This window comes from Gigantopelta aegis, chromosome 9 (assembly GCF_016097555.1).
Source record: "Gigantopelta aegis isolate Gae_Host chromosome 9, Gae_host_genome, whole genome shotgun sequence".
Taxonomy (NCBI): Eukaryota; Metazoa; Mollusca; class Gastropoda; order Neomphalida; family Peltospiridae; genus Gigantopelta; species Gigantopelta aegis.
Genome location: NC_054707.1, coordinates 18036364 through 18057120, shown reverse-complemented (window position 1 = coordinate 18057120; position 20757 = coordinate 18036364). Strand labels below are relative to the sequence as shown.

The window sequence follows — 20757 nt, the reverse complement described above, 5'->3', positions numbered from 1 at the left end:
GTTGTATATGCAGGGATCGAAATAAGTGGAGAACAGTTGTTCAGGTTACCAAGAGGTTACCATTTATCAAGAAAGTCAAGAACAATACTTTGTTTTTTACAAAATCTTATTAAGCTGAAACTACATCACCTAAATGTTGATCAACTCGCTGTTATTTACATATATGTACAGTATCAGTACATTGAGAACAGTGGTATGAAGAAGAAGTTTGTTTTGTTTAATGGCACCACTAGAGCACATTGATTTATTAATCATCGGCTATTGGATGTCAGACATTTGGTAATTTTGACATATAGTCTTAGAGAGGAAACCTGCTATATTTTTCCATTAGCAGCAAGGGATCTTTTATGTGCACCATTCCCACAGGCAGGATAGCACATACCACAGTCTTTGATATACCAGTCGTGGTGCACTGGCTGGAATGAGAAAAAGCCCAATGGGACACCTGACGGGGATGATCCACAGTGGTATGAGTAAATAACAAAGTACAGTAATGTCTGTGAAGGTATTTCATAGTAATAATGTCAATATAAATGTGAGGTAACCTATAGCTTACCAGGTCTGTATTTTGTGGTAACCTGGTAGCTAGGGGGAAAATTTGGGTGGGGGGGGAGGGAGGGACAGATGAATTCTGCGCATACCTAAAAATCCAAGAACGGTTGAGAAGAGAATTTTCTTCAACTTTCTAGTATTTTTACCAGATTTTTTACTAGCTGCGGCCCATGTGTACATGGGTTACCAGACACATTGCTTATTTTGATACCTGTATATGGATTGGTTAGCTTAGTTCATGATCAGTTTCTCATTTTTTTAAAATACATATTGTATATGCAACAAATAAACCAATAGTATTTTCTACTAAATGTTAATGCAGTTCCCTCTAACAGCTTGGTGTAGTATGGTGTATATATGTAACATCACTGTGATGTCTAATTTGCACATTTGTTTTTTTTAAAAAGGTCTTTTTAATTATGTTTTTGTAATAGTTGACTTGTATTATGGGTTATGTTGTGAATATTGTTGTAATTGTATTAATTATGTTGTTATAATTTGACATTGAGGTGGCAGAGAGGGTGGGTGTGGGAGGGCTTAAAAATTTTTTCAAAGAGATCTACTTTCAGGCGATATTGTCAAAATATTATTCAGAAAGAACACTCTAATATGTACGAGTATGTTCTGTTTTAAAAAAAGCTGAAATATTGGGGCGGCAGCTGCCTCCCCTGCCGTTCCAGCTCTGATATCCGTGTGTTAAATAGAAAGAACACTAAAATATGTACTTTTTTCTTCAAATTTGTACCCCCTTGATCTTTAATGACCTCTGGTGACCCACAACACACTTTTCAAAGTTAATCTCCACTGGAATATGATGCAGCACATCATCCTACATGGAAAAACCATGGTGGTTGCTTTGACTCTCGGGTAGAACGAAATCCTAAAAATGCCTCAGTACTAAGTAGGTACTGTTAAAAAAAAGCAGCTGAAATATGGGGTTGGCGGTCATAGGTGTACGAGTTGAATGGGAGGGGTTGGGGGTGGCAGCCCACCACGACCAGAGAAATAAATATTTTTCAAGTTTTACCAACCCCCAGTATTAAAAGTGTCCTCGCTAATGCCTATGACCTATGCCGGAAAAATGAGGATAAAAATAATGTGAATATTTATTACTATATTAGTAATATGTAAGCTTACAAGAGTTTGCAAGGCAATGCACATTTTGAGATCTGCCAAAGGTATGCGATACCTTTAGACTGGTTGATTATTTATTTATTTTATTACAGTGTAAATATTATTTTTAAAAAGTGTTAATGTTTTAGTAAAAGTATGTTGACAGTATACACAGGTTTGTAAAAATTGCAATATGAATGCAATATGTACATTACTATATATAACTAATGTATAGAAAACATTTTATGATCTATTATTTATGTTTCCTAAGACTCTAACACGGACCAAGATTTGTTGGGTATAATTATAATAAAAACAACATTATACATGTGTATACTATTATTTAGTTTTGTTTTTATTTAAAGGTATATAAATTTAATAATACCTTAGCACATTTTAAAGAGACAGACCCTAGTTTCAACCCGTGAAAATTAACACTAAGTTTAGTTAATCTACAAACCTGTAACACATTTGGATAAAGTTAAAATTGAGTGAAACATGAGTCTGTTACTTTGGAATGGTGAAAATAGACTAAAACTCGACTCCATACTTCTCAGACGGTGGGCGGAAAAAAAAGGAAAAGGAAAAAAAGTCAAGGGAAAAAAAGTCATAGAAAAAAGGTAGAAGGGAAAAAAGTCAAGAGAAAAAATGTCATCGGAAAAAAGTCAGGAAAAAAGGTAAATTTTTGTTTTTGTTTTTTGTTTCCTCAGTAATCACAAATAACGAAGGAAGTGCTAATAATAGAAAAAATATTTTATTTAAAAAAAAGTACACAACTATATATACATATATATATATATGACTGGCATCATTATTATCGTATGTTTTGTTTTGCAACAAATGATGAAAGTTAGTCATTGATCAGGCAAATATTTTGATAGAACTATTTTCTTCCAACAAATATAGCAATGTTGTCGGTTGCGATGGCAGAGTTTCCTAGTGGAACGCGAATGATGTAAAGGTGGCCGAAGATGACCGGTGCCATTGAGAAATTCCCATCCATAATGGCATAAACGATGTTTCTGCTTCAGCAAGATGACGGAGCCCTTCGTTGGTTGAAGCATTCGATTTTCACTGTTGGCACCATTATCATATATTAAAAACTCCTCGTTTTGATCACCATTCACAAATACTGTATATTCATGACGAATATCATCAAGCTGCATACGCGTTTGAGGTGAGGGAAGACTGGGTCGCTGATTCCTGATTGTTTTGCTTTTTGCATACCTCTTCACTCGGCACATGGGTCCTCACTGTTGGAAAGATTCATTCTACATATTCAGTAAAGATTTGCGTTGGGAAGTAGGACACTTGCTGTGCTTAATAAACACATATTTACACTTTGTTCCATTTTGTTATGTTTTATATCTGTTTTTAAAAATATATATAGTTTGACTTTTTTTCCATTTACCTTTTTTCCTTCTCAGACGCACGTGTGTTTTTAAAAAGATGAGAAATGCATTTTGCGATATTAAAAACACCAGGATGACCAAAAACACTTCGAATGTACGGAAATTGATCATCTAAACCATAAAATCTAAGTAAAGTATGATTTCAGTCATCAAAAACGGCTATAATAGTAAAAAAAAAAAAAAATGTCTTGGTGTTTAAAAACTAGGGTATGTCCCTTTAAGCTACGGCTATTTGGCGTCGAACGTGGTTATTTCTTAATTTTGCACCAGAAGAAATCCGCTCCAGCCATATGGGTATCGTTTAATAGTTACGTAACACAAAATTAGGCTTCTTTTTTTCTTTTCTTTTTTTGCTTTTTTTTAAATCCCTCCCCCCAACCCCATGTAACGTCTTGTACCGCTAAGACCACTCTCCACTCTAAACTTGCGTAACGCTTGTCAATACCCCCTCCCTCCCTATATATACCGATTTCCCTGTCTGATGTAATTTAAGCGATATTGCATTTTATGTTTGTATTTATAGTTTGTTTGTTAATGATAAGACAGAATATATGTTAAAAGAACACAATAATATAATAATATGAATGGCTGCATTTTATTTATGAATAAAAAACGAGATAATAATTGTAGGACATTACGTAACTGTTAACAAAATGTCACTTGATACCCCCTCAGGCTTTTCCCGCCATAACGTTTTTTTCTTACACACCCGTCGTTCTTTATGAGAGGTGGGGATCCAGGATTTTTTATAATAGTCTTAAATAGAGGCGGGCGAAAACCCCTTGTTTTTATAAAAGGTCCTTGACAGGCGGACGGGATAATGAGTATTTTGTAATATAATTATATTATTTCACCAAAAATAGGGGTGGTGGCTTGGGCCCCGCCAGAATCCACGCAAACATGGGCCGTTCGTTTTATTTAACGATACACTCAACACATTTTATTTACGGTTATATAGCGTCGGACATATGGTTAAGGACCACACAGATATTGAAAGAAAAAACCCGCTGTCGCCACTTCATGTTCTACTTTTTTCAAATAGCAGCAAGGGATCTTTTATATACACCATCCCACAGACAGGATAGTACATACCACGGCCTTTGTTACACCAGTTGTGGAGCTCTGGCTGCAACGAGAAATAGCCCAATGGGACCACCGACGGGAATCGATCGTAGATAAATCGCGCATCTGGCGAGCGCTGCATCAATGAGCTATGTCCCGCCCCCCACCCACCCCCCCACCCCAACCCCCCACCCCCATGACAAACCAAAAAAAAAACTAGATGTCCTGAAATCTATGTCCTGCATTCTATAAGTAAAATTCATTGTGACAATGCGCTTCAAATAAATGAACACTAGTTACAGTCATGTACTAAATTGTTGGATTGAATGAAATAATTACTTAAATGAGCAACTGCTAGATCTAGTCAGTAATACATTATAATTACAATAGCAATCTGATTAAAATTAGCTCTACTGGCCTAATAGTAATTAATTAGTGGAGATAATTTAAATTAGATTGTTACAATCGCAACACAAATTTATAATTTGGCAGGGTGTCGTGGTTAAGCTATAGGACATACGGCTGGTATGTACTAGGTTCGCAGTCCGGTACAGGCTCCCATCCAGAGCGAGATTTAACGACTCGGTGGGTAGGTGTAAGACCACTACACCCGCGGTCTCTTCTCTCTCATTAACCACTAACCCCTGAGGTGTGTGTCCAGGACAGCGTGCTTGAACCTTAATTGGATATAAGCACGAAAATAAGTTGAAAGGTGTGGGGGTGGGGGGGGGGCCAAACTTGTTGGAGGTAGAATTTGAATTTCAGGTGTTAAACTATGGTATTTCCAGTCTTCTGAACAGAGTAACAGGGGAAAGTGGGTGGTGGGGGGGGGGGGAGCGGGCAAGGAGGCCTGTGCTTTATCCATTATTTCTTTCTCCGAGTGCAGGTAATTGTGCAGGCAGGGGGACTGTCTAGGCTATAGCAAGCAATGTTTTTAGACGGGGGGGGGGGGGGGGGGGGGTCATTTCTGCTCTCCCGGAAAATTCATTGGGAAAACTAAAAAATCGCTTGTAACGGGAGGTGTGTGTGGGGGGGGGGGGGGTGACCGCAAACCCTGCCCCTCTGAATAATATAATTGACTGGTGTGATATTCTTTGCCTTTGGCAGAAAACCTACAAGAATCGATAAAACTAATTATTGTGGGTTACTTCCCTTCGCTTGCTTTATTTCTCCGTGTCGCGGCGCTAGCTACTTCCTTTTTCATATTGTTATTGGTGTACATGTATGTATTATTGAAACATGTTACCAGTCAGATAAAAATCGCAATCATCGCTTTGTATTATTACTTGTACGACATGACACTATTATTTCCATGTATTAAAGATGAATGAATGAATCCAATTTTGTCGTCATTTATATTCTGTACTACTTAAATAACACAAATAATTTTTGTATTGGGATTCGTAATGTAGAGCCCTATAACAATAAGTAAATTATAAGTGAAGGGGTATTTGTGTTGATCGAGCTTTGTAATAATATTGCGTCCCAAAATCCAGATATTGAAACTTATTTGAATGGATTCCGCCCATTACCCCGTAATCCATAAACGTGGGTGGTGTGTAGGGGAACTGGTGGACTGGAACTGTTGTCATTTTATTGGAGGGGAGAGGATGTGATTTTGTTTTAATTTGTTTGCTTTAATTACTTAGTTTAAAAAAAAAAATCTAGCACAAATAGATGGTTGTTTAATATCAATCGAGTCTTGACTCAAAATTCGTCCTTTAATATACTTTGAAGAAACGGACGAAGATTATTTTTTTGACAGATACAAGAAGATTCGAGTCATTGATCAAAAATGGCCATGTCATCTGCCATTGAAACCCCTTTAACCTTAAGCTACATTAATTGTAACAAAAACCACGTTAAGTGGGTACAAGTTTATAATTTTTACTCACGAATTCACTTAAATGTTTCATAAATACATGAATAAAGTTCATATATGAATCGGTAAGTATTATTTTTCATTTCTTTATAACTTTTTATTATTTTAGATTGGCTAATCGTGATAAAATTAGGCAAAAAAATCGAAAAAGTTGCATTTACTTACGGGCATTTTGTGGCCAGCTGTCCAGTATTTATGTCCATTATTCCCGATAATAGTGGTTTTCTGACCAGAATTTTTTTTAAAACCCGAACTACGATTCATATTGCAATATTTGGTAATTTTTCGTTGTTGGTAAAACATCAAATGTATTATCAAATTAGCTGTCACAATCAGCTATGATCCCTGAAAATTACCGCGACGTGCCGCCATTGTTGTCAAGCACTCCACAGATGTCAAACAAAAACCACCATTTTGAAAAAATTTCTTTTTTCTTTAATTATATTTCCGTTTCCGGTGAGTGTCATGTGCAAAACGACGGGAAATATGAATTGGGGAATGCACTGTATACAGTGTACAGAATATCGACTGATGTGACGTCGGGCGAGATATCTCACCTACAGTAGTCAGAAGGTTAAATTGCCCAACTTCAAATGAAGATTGCCAATAGAGCAGGTTCTCGTTGGCACTAACAACATACACCATTAAACATGCATATTGTTTTAATTCTTCACCATTTCCTAGAATTGAACCATAACTTGTGTCACAATTAGGAACTATAGTGGACCGTGATAAATGAACTCGCCCGGAAGTGATCTGTGTAGTGAGACCTTAACGACACCCCAGCACAATAATACACATCGGCTATTGGGCATCAGAAAAGTCGTACTCCTAGATACATGCAGAGCTTTAAGCTGGGCACATATCTCTGTGATTCTGTTGAAATTGAATTATAACAGCCAATGCAGCCCTCTACATGCGACTGATTGCTGCACAATTTTAAAACATTAAACAGTAGTTGCTAATCAATTTTTAATTGTGTAGAAATATCACTATTAACAAAATGTAGGTCCCATCTGACTGCTAAATGGAAAATTTAACATAGTGTTGCAATGTTGCAATTGTTTGAAATACCTATTGATCCAATTTTCTGCCAACTCCCACCCGTAACACAATGAAACACTATTGTAATACAGAAAAATTAATAATGTTCAAAATGTTAATATGCAAAGAACACCGAAGTAGGACATGTATCTGTGAGAAAACAGGTTTGTGTGCAAATATTGCAGAGGTATGAGCATTCTTGTTTCCAAATATACAAGGTAATATTTTTTCAATCTCTCCACAGTGTGCAGATCGTTTCTACAGCCACTGATTGGCTGGCTTAAAAATCACAATGTTTAATTTGTTGTTTTCCTTGGCTGGAACTTCACTTTTATTCAGATGTTTTCATTCGTGAGTCTGATTACACAAACATAATACAATCTACAAAGACTTAAAAAAATGCTTCTGACTTGTTTGTTTGATAAATCTGAAATAGTATGTTTTCACAAGCAGCGGCTTTAATAGCATAGAAAAACATTTATATTCTAATGCAACCACAGCCATATTATTTTGTATTGTAAACATTTAGCAGTAAAAAGAACACTGTTGTGCTATGACGTCATTTAAATTGTTGTGTATTGTGTGTAAGATTGTAAGGCCAAACAAAAAAAATGGTTTGTTTCCGGTCACCCGACCGACCCTAAATTTTGCCACCGACCCTGAACTTTTTTTTTCTGCTGGGGTGAGGGGAAGCACACAGGGAAGTTGTGGTCGCGGATCGACAAAGCAGACGACAAAAGTACTCAAGTAGGATAACTCTTACACGTCAGTGTGTGTGTTAAATGGAGGTTGAGGGGTGTGGGGAGGGGCGGGGGCAGCAGCGATGGTTTTTATACACCCCCGTTGAAATTGGAATCATTAACCAGTGTTCTACGTTGCGACCAAAATGTTGGCGTGGCGACCGATTGAATTTATTATCGTCGCCATCTGGCGACTGACTCCAAAAATGTCTGAGTATTAAATTATTTGCCATGTGCGTTCAGAGTCCTAGCAGCAAAAACAAATGAAATTTGTTGACATCATTGTGCAGTCGGAACATTTCACTATTTACGAAGTTGTCCGATTGATCACTGTGAATTCCGTATTAATTGTCGATACAATTCGGAACTCATCGTTGATTTTAGTAATTTGGCGAAAACAATCCAGATACTTACAACACATTCATAATGATACAAAATGAGTAGTGTCGCACCGTGGCGAGTAACATTTTAAGCTTGGCTAGTAAATTTTGTTTGTCCACTAGCCAAAGAAGAGTAAGTTATAAAACCGAGTGTAGAACACTGTTAATAACACGTGCTCTTATTAGGTACCATGGTAATTGGTGACACACGAAATCGCTTGACAGTATGGTAACGTGTGTGGCGATTAAACGGCTTTTATTACAAACTGCTAAATACTGTAGGCCTATAGAGGAAAATATATCATATTATCGTAACTCCAGTCATCTCATACAGTGTAGGTTTATTTTCCAAAAACAACAACGTGCGATCTCAACAAAACAATAAAGGATTTCTCGATACCACATGCACAGACTAGGCGTTTTTTCCACATGCAAAGGTGAAGGTCATTTGAAGAAGACTTCGTACAATTTTCGTTGTTGGCTACTGCTTAGGCCTAGTTACTAGTACCCAGAATTTGTTAATATACACGGGTGTAGCCTGTAGGAAGATATCAAAAAGTGGGGTGGGTGGGTACACACACGTATAAAATTAATATATAAACCATCGATGCCGCTTCCTATGCCAGTGATGTAGATAGGCCTATCAACTGCTGAGCATGGGTAATAATTAAATAAACGGAATATTCAAGAATAACAACTAACATTAAACAGTTCACATTTATTTCAGTGTTTCAGTTAATTGGGAATAAATTAATTTGAGTGATTTTAGCATGGGTCCGTTCAATAGGCTAATAAACATTAAAACTTTAAGTCCGTCCCACAGGGAACGCCTTAGCCCGAGTACTCTGACTGTAAGAGAGCTAGACAGACATTTGAACATAAACACGATCTCATTATTTATGTCCAAATTTCCGTCTAGCTCTCTTACAGTCGGAGTACTCGGGTTAGAAACGCCTTTTTTATTACTATGAAATTTACTACAAGTTATTCATTTCTAAGCCGATTGATTTGTAAATTGCACACAAAATTAGTATTGTTTTGTTATTTCCAATACAAGTTGGATAAATCTGTGAACTTTTTGTGCAAACATCTATTGACCAACTTGGACAAATTTGTGCAGTCATCCTATGACAAAACTGGACAAAGCTGTGAAGTTTCTGTGCAGTCATCTACTGACTTTTATTGGTGAAAGGAATAGTTTGAACTTTTTTTGTTTTTCTGTCTTTTGAAAATGGCATGTGAAACTTAAAACTGACATTGACAGTGAGATTGTTTTTATTTCTCTCTCAGTCTCTGGCTGCAACAAGTAAACTAAGATTTTTCAGACAGCTTGCCTTCATGTCTTTCATCTTGAGATTGAGTTTTTCTCTGGCAAACACATTTAAGGTAGGGTAACCTTTCTTTAACTAAAAAAAAAAAAAAAAAAAAAAAAAAAATCTACCTACCTACCCTACTTTTTTTGGCCATGTTACCTGAAACAAACTTTTTTTTTTTTTTGCCTAATGTACATTGATTTAGTTCACTAAAGATAAATTAAACACCTGGAGTTATATATATGTAATATATTGCATTGGAACAGTCGCCTAACCCGTCCCGTACGTATTGGTATAGTTCGCCATACTGCTGCCACACAAATACTTGCCCAATATTTTTAGAATTTGTATGCTCCCTAATAACGTTATAAAAGGCGAAGTGTGATTGGTTCGATATTTAAACTACTATTTGGAGACGAAATGTCACTTGGACATGGGTCGATGCAATGCTGTCAGTTCTACTGGTAGAGCTATTTTCAATCAGATTGCGTAAATCTATGAATATTCATTGCAATGCATGAAAACAAATGAATATATTTAAATTAAAAAAATAAAAAAACTTTTTTAATTTGATCTGAAACAAAATTATTTAAATATTGTTTAACATGCATTAAAATGAACATTTATGGATCTATGAGCGACACGGATTAAGCTTATGGTTCGCGAGAAAATTAATTGAATTGAATTCTTGTTTTAGATGGGTATTGCAACTATGGTTGTAGTTATTTTCTATATATAAAAATCAGTACTGATGGATGTTTTTCATTTCAGCAAACATGGCGTAAACCAAAAGGAATTGATAACAGAGTACGAAGGCGATTCAAGGGTCAGTATTTGATGCCAAACATCGGTTATGGTAGTTCCAAGAAGACCAGACACATTTGCCCTGATGGTTTCAAGAAGTTCCTTGTGAACAACATGCGGGTACTTGTTTATTTTGTTTGGTGTAGCCAATTAGAATTGCTGATATTACATAAACCTTAAAAAAGAGAAACTAGTTTTTAAATTGCGGAGCTGGTCATCATTCAAGAGTGTTGTCATCCAGTAGTGCCACACCTATAGCCCAACATCTAATTTGGTTGTATTTTAAGTATAATGTATTAGTCCCCTGCTGGTCCAATTGGAGAGGACTATACAGGGTTTTATCATCTATGTTTCTAGACTCCGATAATCGGCACCATTCGTCAAAAGCTATGTTGTTTTTTTATTCCCATTTTGGAGTAAAAATATTCCCAATAATTCTAAATATTATAGAAAGGCATATTTTGAAAACAATACATACGCCTAGATATTAATTTGAATAAATACAAGTATATGTATGTTATTAGTCTTTTCGATTCTAACATGGCTTAAGTACTCAAATGTGTTTTTTTAATGAATCTGAAAATTCCAAACATTTTGTAAAACAACACTAAAAGTCAAAGCCATGGGTGTCAAGTCAAATTTTAGAAATAAAACCTTACTATAGGTTTCATAAGTAAGTAAAGTTTGTTTTATTTAATGAAGCCACTAGAGCACATTGATTTTTTTATCTTATCGGCTGTTGGAAGTCAAACAGATAGTCATTCGACACTGTTTTTTTAGAAGAAACCCGCTGTCGCCACATAGGCTACCCTTTTACAACAGGCAGCAAGGGATATTTTATTTGTGCTTCCCACAGGCAGGATAGCACAAACTATGGCCTTTGTTGAACCAGTTATGGATCACTAGTCGGTGCAAGTGGTTTACACCTACCCATTGAGCCTTGCAGAGCACTCATTCAGGGTTTGGAGTCGGTATCTGGATTAAAAATCCCATGTCTCGACTGGGATCCGAAACCAGTACCTACCAGCCTGTAGACCGATGGTTTGCTATAGGTTTCATCTTTGTTCTTCTATTCGTCCGTCCATTTTTCCGATGTTTTTTTGACAATGTCTTGAAATATTGAGCTAAATTTTGTGTATACAGGGCTAGAAATGAAAAAAAAAATCTACATGCACCAGGTGCATGCTGAAAGAAAAGTTGCATGCACCAAAAAATAAGGCAACTTTGTGGGGTTTTTTATACGAAGCTATTCGGCAATACCTATATTTATTTATTAACAGTACCGGAACGTTATACAACTGCGTTTATTACTGATTCTTGATCAAATTTGAAAATTTCATCCAACGTAAACGCCTTACAGAAATCTATAATAGGCCTATTACAAAAACGTACGAATATTTGCAGAGTTCGAGATTAACGGTATCCCGGGGATACCAGATTTTGATCTTGGATACCAGACTTCAAGAACCCAGTATCCCATCGGTATACCATATAATGGTGTGTTGTTGTTTTTTATCCTGAGTTTTTATTTTTCGTTGAAACAATGAAAGTCGTCATTTACCGGCGAAGTTAACTGAAAGTATTTTCGAGCTTGTACCATCTAATGCTACACCGTAACGATATTTCCCCCAACTCGTATCCAGTTTAATGCTACGCCGTAACTATATTTCCCTCAACTCGTACCCAGTCTAATGCTACGCTGGAGCAATAGCAGCGTAGCAATAGACTGGGAACCGCTAAGTCGCTATTGGTTTTGTTGGATGTTTCCTTCCTTCAAGTTATATTTACAGAAAATTGATACAGGTAGGTTTATCATTAGTAATGTGGAGAACACTAAATACTAATTTGTCAGTATTACGCAAAAATTGATGTAGCAAATATTTTTGCCGATTCGGTTTGATTGTGAATTCCGAAATTGCGATAGCGGCGTAGCAATAGACTGCGAACGAGAACAGTGTCGTCCAAGTTTGTTAAGATTATTTTATGACTTTCGTTTAAATGAAAATGGATAAATTTTTGACAAAGAATCCCCTTGCTAAATCAGCAACACAAAGTCACACAAACGAAATAGGAAGTTTAATCAGTCCTGGAAAAAATTCTCTTTCCATGGGTGAAACTCATTGACAAAAAAATGTTCTGCGATATTTGTGTAGGTAGTCCAGTAGCAGATTGTGACAGTAAATTTGTGAAGGTGGGTTGTGAAAATTTCCATATAAAATCACTCCAAACTCATAACAAAATTGAGGGACACCGTAAATGTTCTGATGTTAGAAAGGCAAGGTCTGCTGTACCAGGTGCTAGTCCCGCAGAAAAAGCACTAAGAGCTTTAACTGAAAAGGATTTTAATAAGATGCGTACGTTGTTCAGTATCACACATTCTTTAGCCAAAAATGGAAAGCCATTTTCTGATTATGAGTGGACTTGATCTTCATGAAAAGATACATAATATTGATTTAGGTGAAACTTATCAAAATGATCGGGCTTGCCGCAACTTCATTACTTTCATCGCTGAGGCAGAACGCCTCAAACTTGTGTCAGAACTGTCAGAATCTCTGTTCTACAGCATAATTACAGATGGCACCACAGATTCTTCAATTTGTGAGGCAAAAATCATGTATGTTCGATACTGCTATAAAGGAAAACTGTCAACCAAATTTTTGGCACTTCGCAATGTGCCGAGGGCCAACGCTGAAAATCTTACAAAAGTTATAGAAAATACTTTGAAAGAGTTTGGGGGTTTTACAGATGCAAATATTTATGCAAAGCTTGTGGGATTTGGCGCTGATGGGGCAAGTGTAAATATGGGTTCCCAATCAGGTATCGGTGAACGGTTAAGGAGACAACAGCCACTGATCACTTCAGTTCACTGTATGGCTCACCGTCTGGAATTGGCATTTAAAGATGTTAATTTTCTGGAACATATTTACTTATTTTACCATGGAAGTTCACTCAACAGGAGTATGCTAAAGCGATGTGCTGGCACCTTTGAAGTGACTGGTATTCCAACACGTGTAGGCGGAACACGGTGGATACCACACACCCATAAAGCACTACAGAACTTGTGGAAGCTCTATCCGGCTCTACTACAACACTTTGGCGAGCTTGAAGTCAACTCCCATTCAAAGGATGGGTCGTCAAAAGCAATTGGATTTTTGCATCAACTGAAGAGACCAGCATTTATCAAGAATGCAGCAATGACCACAGATATGTGCACAATTCTAAAGAATCTGTCTTTGTTCATACAGAAAACAGACATCAACATCGCTGATGTTCAAGAAGTTTTAAAAGCAACTGTTGACAATCTTCTGAAATTAAAAGAGATACCTGGGCCAAAGTTAGCTGATTTGTTAAAGGCTGGCATATTCAACGACATAGATATCAAGGCAGATGGAGATTGTACTGTACAAAGTTTCACGAGTGTGATCGATAAATTACAGTCAGCCATAACATCACGATTTGCTGGTCCTGGTCACACTGATCATCTAAACTGGATCCAATTTCTTAATCTGAAATCTTGGCCAACAAGGGGATGGAGAGATTTTGCTGACAAGGATGTTACATCACTTTGAGAAGTACTTGTCTGCAGCTCATCCAAATGTTGAAGATGTGATTGCTGAATCATTGATTGAATGGGGTGGACTTAAATCTAGAATCTATGGCAGATATGGTGGAAATAACCTTGATTGGCAGCGGATCAATCGTGAATTTGGCGATACCACAGAAAATTTCATGTTACTTGTAGATTTGCTGTTGTCAATTCCGGCTCACTCAGCTGATTGTGAAAGGGGGTTTTCTTTGTTGAAGATCATCAAAACAGATTGGAGGAATAGGCTAACAGATGCTGCTGTCACTGACCTTGTACGCATACATTTAGAGGCATCTGACATTAAACAGTATAACCCAGATGATGCTGTTCTTCTGTGGAACAAGACAGTGGTTTGAGGCCGTAGACCAAATCAGCGTATTTGGAAAAAAACAAAAGACAGACGAACTGCAACAGCAGGGGTTTCTCTAGAGCGATAAGCCGACATGGCCCGTGCTCCCTTAGCCAGCCAAGTAAGCGCCTTAACTGCAGGACCGTGTCTGCTTAATTTGTAACATGTATACAAAACAATGGAGCTGTGATCCGTAACTTCATTCACCACACATTATCACACTTCCATTTGGTATCTCTGCAATTCTTTAGATGTTCACTTTGAGGTCCATTGATCGCACCGTTTTAATTGTCGGCGGGCTTGTGCTGGTCACGTGGTACAGGTGATCGGCTACTACTAATCCGCCAGATAACTGCTTCTTGTAATAATGTCTGTATGCTTGGGAATTATGCATCAAGACAAATCAAAGAAAATACCTATTAATTGAATAAACATCTTAGAAGGTGAAATTCTTGAGTAAAACATGTCACCATTATTTTAATTTTGTAGTCTTTGAACCAAAGTAATAAAAACAAACCGACACTGCATGTTAATTTGAATACACATGCCATTTCAGGGCCAAAAGACATGTCGGCTATCCCAAGGGCTGAGTTCTGCCAGACTGAGCAAAAACAAAACGTTCGCTACACTGGTTTGTGCGCTTCACGTTAAACCAAATGGACACGACGGACACCAATCAAATAGTTCGCGAACGTTAGGAAGAACGTTTGTTGGCTGAACTGAGGAAAGCTCTCGGCGTAATATATGTCACGCTTCAGAGTCAGCTGACACCCATGTGTCAAGAGACATCGTTGCGGACATGAACAATACGATTACACGGAAGTAAATCTTGATGTAAATGTGTAGAAAAACAATAGTTGTTTGCATGAATGAATACCTAACTGCAGTTTCATTATTTCCTTTGTCTTTGTTAATTTTGTACCTATGGTCGAGAGCACGCACTGAGATCGCGATCACAGGAAATGAACATGCAGTATTTATACAAATTGCAGTTAAACGTACATTGAATTAGTTTACAATAATCATATTTGTTAGATATGTGTTTGTTAAACTGTGAGGTGACAAGCATTTAACACGACGCTGAAATCAACAGCAACAACATGGCGCAAATTATGAAATTGTTGAGGGTGGGGAATTGATGGGTTTTTTTTTTTTTAAGTTTTAAACCCCTCACACCCCCCCCCCCCCCCCCCCCCCCCCCCCCCCCCCCCCCCCCCCCCCCCCAAAAAAAAAAAAAAACCCCACAAAAACAACCCCAACATGATTTGATGGATTGAAGGCAAACACTTAACTGTTTTCAACCCACTACCCCACTTCTTTTGGCTTGATTTTTGTGTTATAATGATGCTATATATGTAAGTGCCTTAAAAAAATCCTGGGGAAAGGCCTGAACAGTTGTAACTGAATCAGACTCTTCTTGTTCATGTCTATCTGATTCAGACGAATGTGATATGGATTAAGCCAAACTCCAGGGATGAGAATCTTCTGCAAAATTCCATGGATTTGTGTTGCTCTCAAGAATCATCTAAATGCGATAAAACTTTTAACATTTCTTTACAGTGGTGGAGGGGGCAATATTCTGATTTGTAACATTGGCCATTAACACAGTCAGAAACACTCATTTAAAAATTTAGCACTTATATTTTTTCCTGTTCTCTATTGGTGAGTTTTACTTTATAACAATTTGATGGTCACAACAGCCGACTTATGCTCAGCATGAAGCTGCAAGATTTCATGCGAGTCACGATGAACTAGTATTCCGATATTGGTGTGAACCAGACTGTTTCTTAATTAGGCACAGTAATTCCAAAGTCGATAAAAACACTGAAAAGGCAAGTAGCCATTATAAAATGTTTCCAATACAGACTTTTTTTTATATATTAAATTTACAATTGGCTTGCTAAACATTTGAATATCAGGTAACCATACCCAAAAGTGGGATACTAAATTCTCAGGTGGGATACCAGATTTTGAAATGTTAGTATCCAACTGGGATACTGCCCCAAATTTTTAATCTTGAACACTGATTTGTGTTTTGTATTAAGCAAGTTATCAACTTTTTTAACTCTATAAGATCTGTTGGTATAATATAAATTAGCCTACGGAAATCGACAAGAAGTTGCGATTGAAATAATCACTGGCTGACTTCGAGTCAACTACGCGAGTAACGCACCTGCACGTTCGCAATCATCTGATCAGGTGCCCATATCTGAGGTTGAAAATGTTCATGGCAGTTACGGTACTTTGTATTGATCACAGATCTGGCGGAGTTCAATTTGTCTGTGTTATGCTCGTGGATACGTTCACGGATATAACCGAGATATTGCCGGCAATTTTTGCAAATATATACTCTTCAAAAAAAGTAACGCAAAAGGGTACAAATGGGTTATAACTCCGATTTTATGTTTCCTACCGGTTCATGCTTTGTGAATATAAGGTCATTGCATGTCCCAAACACATTCCCACGGTTACATTCGATAAAACGCAGCTACTGTACAATAAAGTTCCAAAATGTGAATATTCGCAAAAACGCAGCCACGTGCAAACCATGTCACCACTGCACGTGCGTTGTCTGCACGTGCAACATGAACACCGACAGTATAAAAGTGCAGGGTGTTCGCTTGCCTGGCCTCTGTATCTGGCCAACAGTTGGCAATCCAGGACATGCCACGTCTCAGTGAACCGCAGAGAAACAATGCCATCGGCCGACTAGACGCAGGCGAATCCAGAACGGCCGTTGCCAGGGCATTCCATGTGTCCCCAAGCACCATCTCCAGACTGTGGGACCGTTACCAGCAACATGGATCAACACGTGACCTCCCTAGATCCGGTCGACAACGGGTCACTACCCCCGGGCAGGACCGCTACATCCGGGTACGCCACCTTCGGGAACGATTGACTACTGCCACCTCCACAGCCGCAGCAATACCAGGTTTGCGCAGGATATCCGACCAGACCGTACGGAACCGCCTACGTGAGGTAGGAATTCGTGCCAGACGTCCAGTTCGAGGTGTCATCTTAACACCACAACACCGTCGACTCCGACTGCAGTGGTGCCAGATTCATCAACAATGGCCTCAACTGCGATGGAGACAGGTGTGGTTCAGTGACGAGTCCCGATTTCTGCTCCGACGTCATGATGGAAGATGTCGCGTGTATAGGCGTCGTGATGAACGTTATGCGGCAAACTGCGTGCAGGAAGTGGACAGATTCGGCGGGGGTAGTGTCATGGTGTGGGCAGCCATCTCACACACTGGCAGAACTGACCTGGTCCACGTGCAGGGCAACCTGAATGCACAGGGCTACATTGACCAGATCCTCCGGCCACACATCGTTCCAGTTATGGCCAACGCCAACGCAGTGTTCCAACATGACAACGCCAGGCCTCACACAGCACGTCTCACAACGGCTTTCCTACAGAACAACAACATTAATGTCCTTCCTTGGCCATCGATATCACCGGATTTGAACCCAATTGAGCATCTATGGGACGAGTTGGACCGACAGCGACAACCACAGCCCCAGACCCTGCCCGAGCTGGCAGCAGCCTTGCAGGCCGAGTGGGCCACCATCCCCCGGGACGTCATCCGTACTCTGGTTGCGTCAATGGGCAGGCGGTGCCAGGCAGTTGTCAACACACGCGGAGGCCACACCCGGTATTGACTCCAGATGACCTTGACCTTGGTGGTGTGTCCTATCACTTACTCACAATGGACTAGAGTGAATTGTGAACAATCCTGCAACATTTGGTAATTATCGGACTCACCATTCAGTAATTAAATCAATTCTCCAAATGTTACGACAATGTGGTTTTGCGTTTCTTCTTTTGAAGAGTATATTTCACGGAAATGACCGAAAGGGCGCCATTGTTGTAAGTAGGATTATGGGATATAAAATGGATGCGCCCATAAGATAAAAGTTATCGTTTTCATGTGGCGAACAGATTACGAAATGCATACGCAAAATTCAACAACTTGAGTCTGAATCTGGTAGACAACATGATACTAGTATACGCAATACACAGTACTTGAAAAATATTAGCATGCACCCAGTTTTAAAAGTTACATGCACACGCAAAAATCAGCATGCACCAGTGCATGTACTAACACTGCATTTCAAGCCCTGGTATAGCTTTGTTATATTCTATCACGGATCAGGTTTGACTTTTCATGACGATTTACCCATTTTTATTTTTTTACCCTTGAAGTTAGGAGATAAGAAAATTTGCATTCTAGACCTTTTTTTTTCAAAGCCTGAAGATATTGAGATGAAATTTTCTATATAGAGGCTTCATCACAAGGGTTTTTAACTTTAAAAATATCAACCAAGTCTGTTAATTGGTATTTGTCAAGGCTCTGCCTAGACAAGCAGCGATGAACTAGACATGGTTGATATATTTTACATATTAAAAAACACCAGTAGTGAATTCTATTTACTTCTTAAATAACGTTTTTAATTTGATATTTAGTTCTGAAGTCGCCTCACCAATAATAACAGGGCTAGCTCTGGCACTTGCCACATTTGCCAATTGCGAATTATAAAAACAACTGGTGAATTTTATTTCAATTTGGCAAAATAATTTCATGAAATAAATGATATTTTGTTTGAAAATAACTGGGTTCCTGGCATTTTTGAAGTTTATTAGATGATTTGGCGAAATTTTCTGCTGACCCATAGCTAGACCTGAATGACATTACACACTTTAACTAGATCTCATCAAAACGTTACTCTCGGGTATACAAGTCTTGTTGGCTGTAAACAAATGACTCGTTGACAACAAAGCATTATTAACCAAGTTAATAATGGTAAATATCAAATGGGTTTATGACATGGATATCATGGGTAAGTTATCTAGGATAAATTGCTTTATCGTGTACTGTTACAAATCAAGTTTAACGTTTCATTACCCAATTTTTATACAGTTGTTGCCTTTGAACTTAGGAGATACGAACATTTATTGGGCTTGGAAGGGGACATGTATTGCAGTACTTTCTGAATGTTTTTTTTTTAATGATTTAAATTTAAATAATGATAAGTCTTGTTTGGACAGGTACGGTTTAATTCGGGATGGCAGAATTTCAGCCCAATTTAACCCCACAATTATAAAAAAAAATGGTTGTGCAAATATTTTTGCATACTATCTTTCCTGAATATTTCAGGTTATGCAAAGTTTGATTTAATTATTCTTTCATATACAATACATGTTTAATTTATTATTTCAGGATTTGGAGGTCCTTTTGATGCAAAATAGAACATTTTCTGCTGAAATTGCGCACAACATATCCAGTCGCAAAAGGAAAGAAATTGTTGAAAGAGCACAGCAGCTGGCCATTAAAGTGACCAATCCAAATGCCAGACTCAGGTCGCAAGAGGACGAGTAAAGTTGATGATGATTGTCAATTAAAAAGAAAAAAAACTGAACAAGTGGTTTTGCCTGAATTTTGTTATCTTTCCATTTGACAGATTAAAAAAAAGTGAAGGTGATGTAGTTTCAAGTCTATGTTTACAAATTTAATAGTTAATTCAAATATTGGAAGCTAACACGACCATTTAATAATTCAACTGATGTTGGTTTGTGTCTTAATGTTGGGGTAGTCCTGCCTATCATAGTATGGAAAACACATTTTGAAAAGTTTATTGCTGTACCCCCATAACATTTCGTAACACTTCATGATGCCCTCTTCCCCTATTTCCGTAATTGATGAATGGCCTCTTAATATAATTGATAAGCAAATCTGTAGGGATATTGTACTAAAAGGGCTTGAGATGTGAAGTAAAATGTGGCCTGATAATACAACAGTGTGGGATAAAGGGTGGGTTTAGGAAAGTGGAAAATTATTATCTGTCCGGTATTTTAGAACATTGTCGAATTAATATTGCATGTATTAATATAACAGAATCCTGAGCTAAATGGATTAGATACTAGTAACCTGCAATTTAGTGGTGGTTATACTGCAACCCCTGCAATTAAGAAAATGTCTTCCAGCATAAAAAGTGCTGTGGGAATGAAAAACTCCATAGCACTGCAGATTGCTGTGAACAATTGCAGCGATTGTACTGTGAATATCTATTCCACCTGATGGGTCTAAATTTACTGCTATTTCTTGGATTTTGAGGTAATGGAAACGCATCAAATGTCAGCACCAACTCGTTGGTTGTATGGTCATTGGACTGAAAGTTAAAGCTGCACCTTATTTTAAAATAGTTTGTTTTGTTTAAAGACATCACTAGTGCACATTTATTAATCATCAGGTAAAGTGTTAAAAACGTGAACCTGGTACATTTTTCCTTATGTTGCAAGGAATCTTTTATATACTCGATCCTACAGACAGGATAGTGCATACCATGACCTTTGATATACCAGTTGTGCACCGACTGGAACGAAAAATAGTCCCAATTGTATTTTATAAGTGTTATGATATAGATAATAGCTTTTTTTTCTTACTATTTTTTGTTTGTCATAATGTGCTCTTTGTTTTCTTGTAGACCTTACGATATAGGTTACATTGAAATGTATGCT

At 37.8% G+C, this 20757-nt stretch overlaps 1 protein-coding gene across 1 annotated transcript; it reads left to right on the top strand.

Annotated features, from left to right (window-relative positions):
- The first annotated feature begins 2681 nt into the window (after positions 1 to 2681).
- On the top strand, positions 2682 to 19721 carry LOC121381483 (60S ribosomal protein L32-like). The gene is made up of 5 exons (XM_041510802.1): positions 2682 to 2715; positions 5877 to 5917; positions 6849 to 6852; positions 10271 to 10422; positions 19460 to 19721. Exons 1-5 carry the CDS (start codon positions 2682 to 2684, stop codon positions 19616 to 19618), a joined length of 390 nt encoding a protein of 129 aa, XP_041366736.1. The 3' UTR covers positions 19619 to 19721.
- Positions 19722 to 20757: the final 1036 nt, after the last annotated feature.

What these genes read in the sequence shown, in the direction of transcription:
- LOC121381483 (XM_041510802.1), top strand. Translation starts at nt 2,682, where the DNA reads ATGTTTCTGCTTCAGCAAGATGACGGAGCCCTTC. An exon ending in GCAAGATGACGGAGCCCTTC is followed by an intron (nt 2,716 to 5,876) that starts GTTGGTTGAAGC and finishes TATACTTTGAAG; the next exon opens with AAACGGACGAAGATTATTTT. An exon ending in TCCTTGTGAACAACATGCGG is followed by an intron (nt 10,423 to 19,459) that starts GTACTTGTTTAT and finishes TTATTATTTCAG; the next exon opens with GATTTGGAGGTCCTTTTGAT.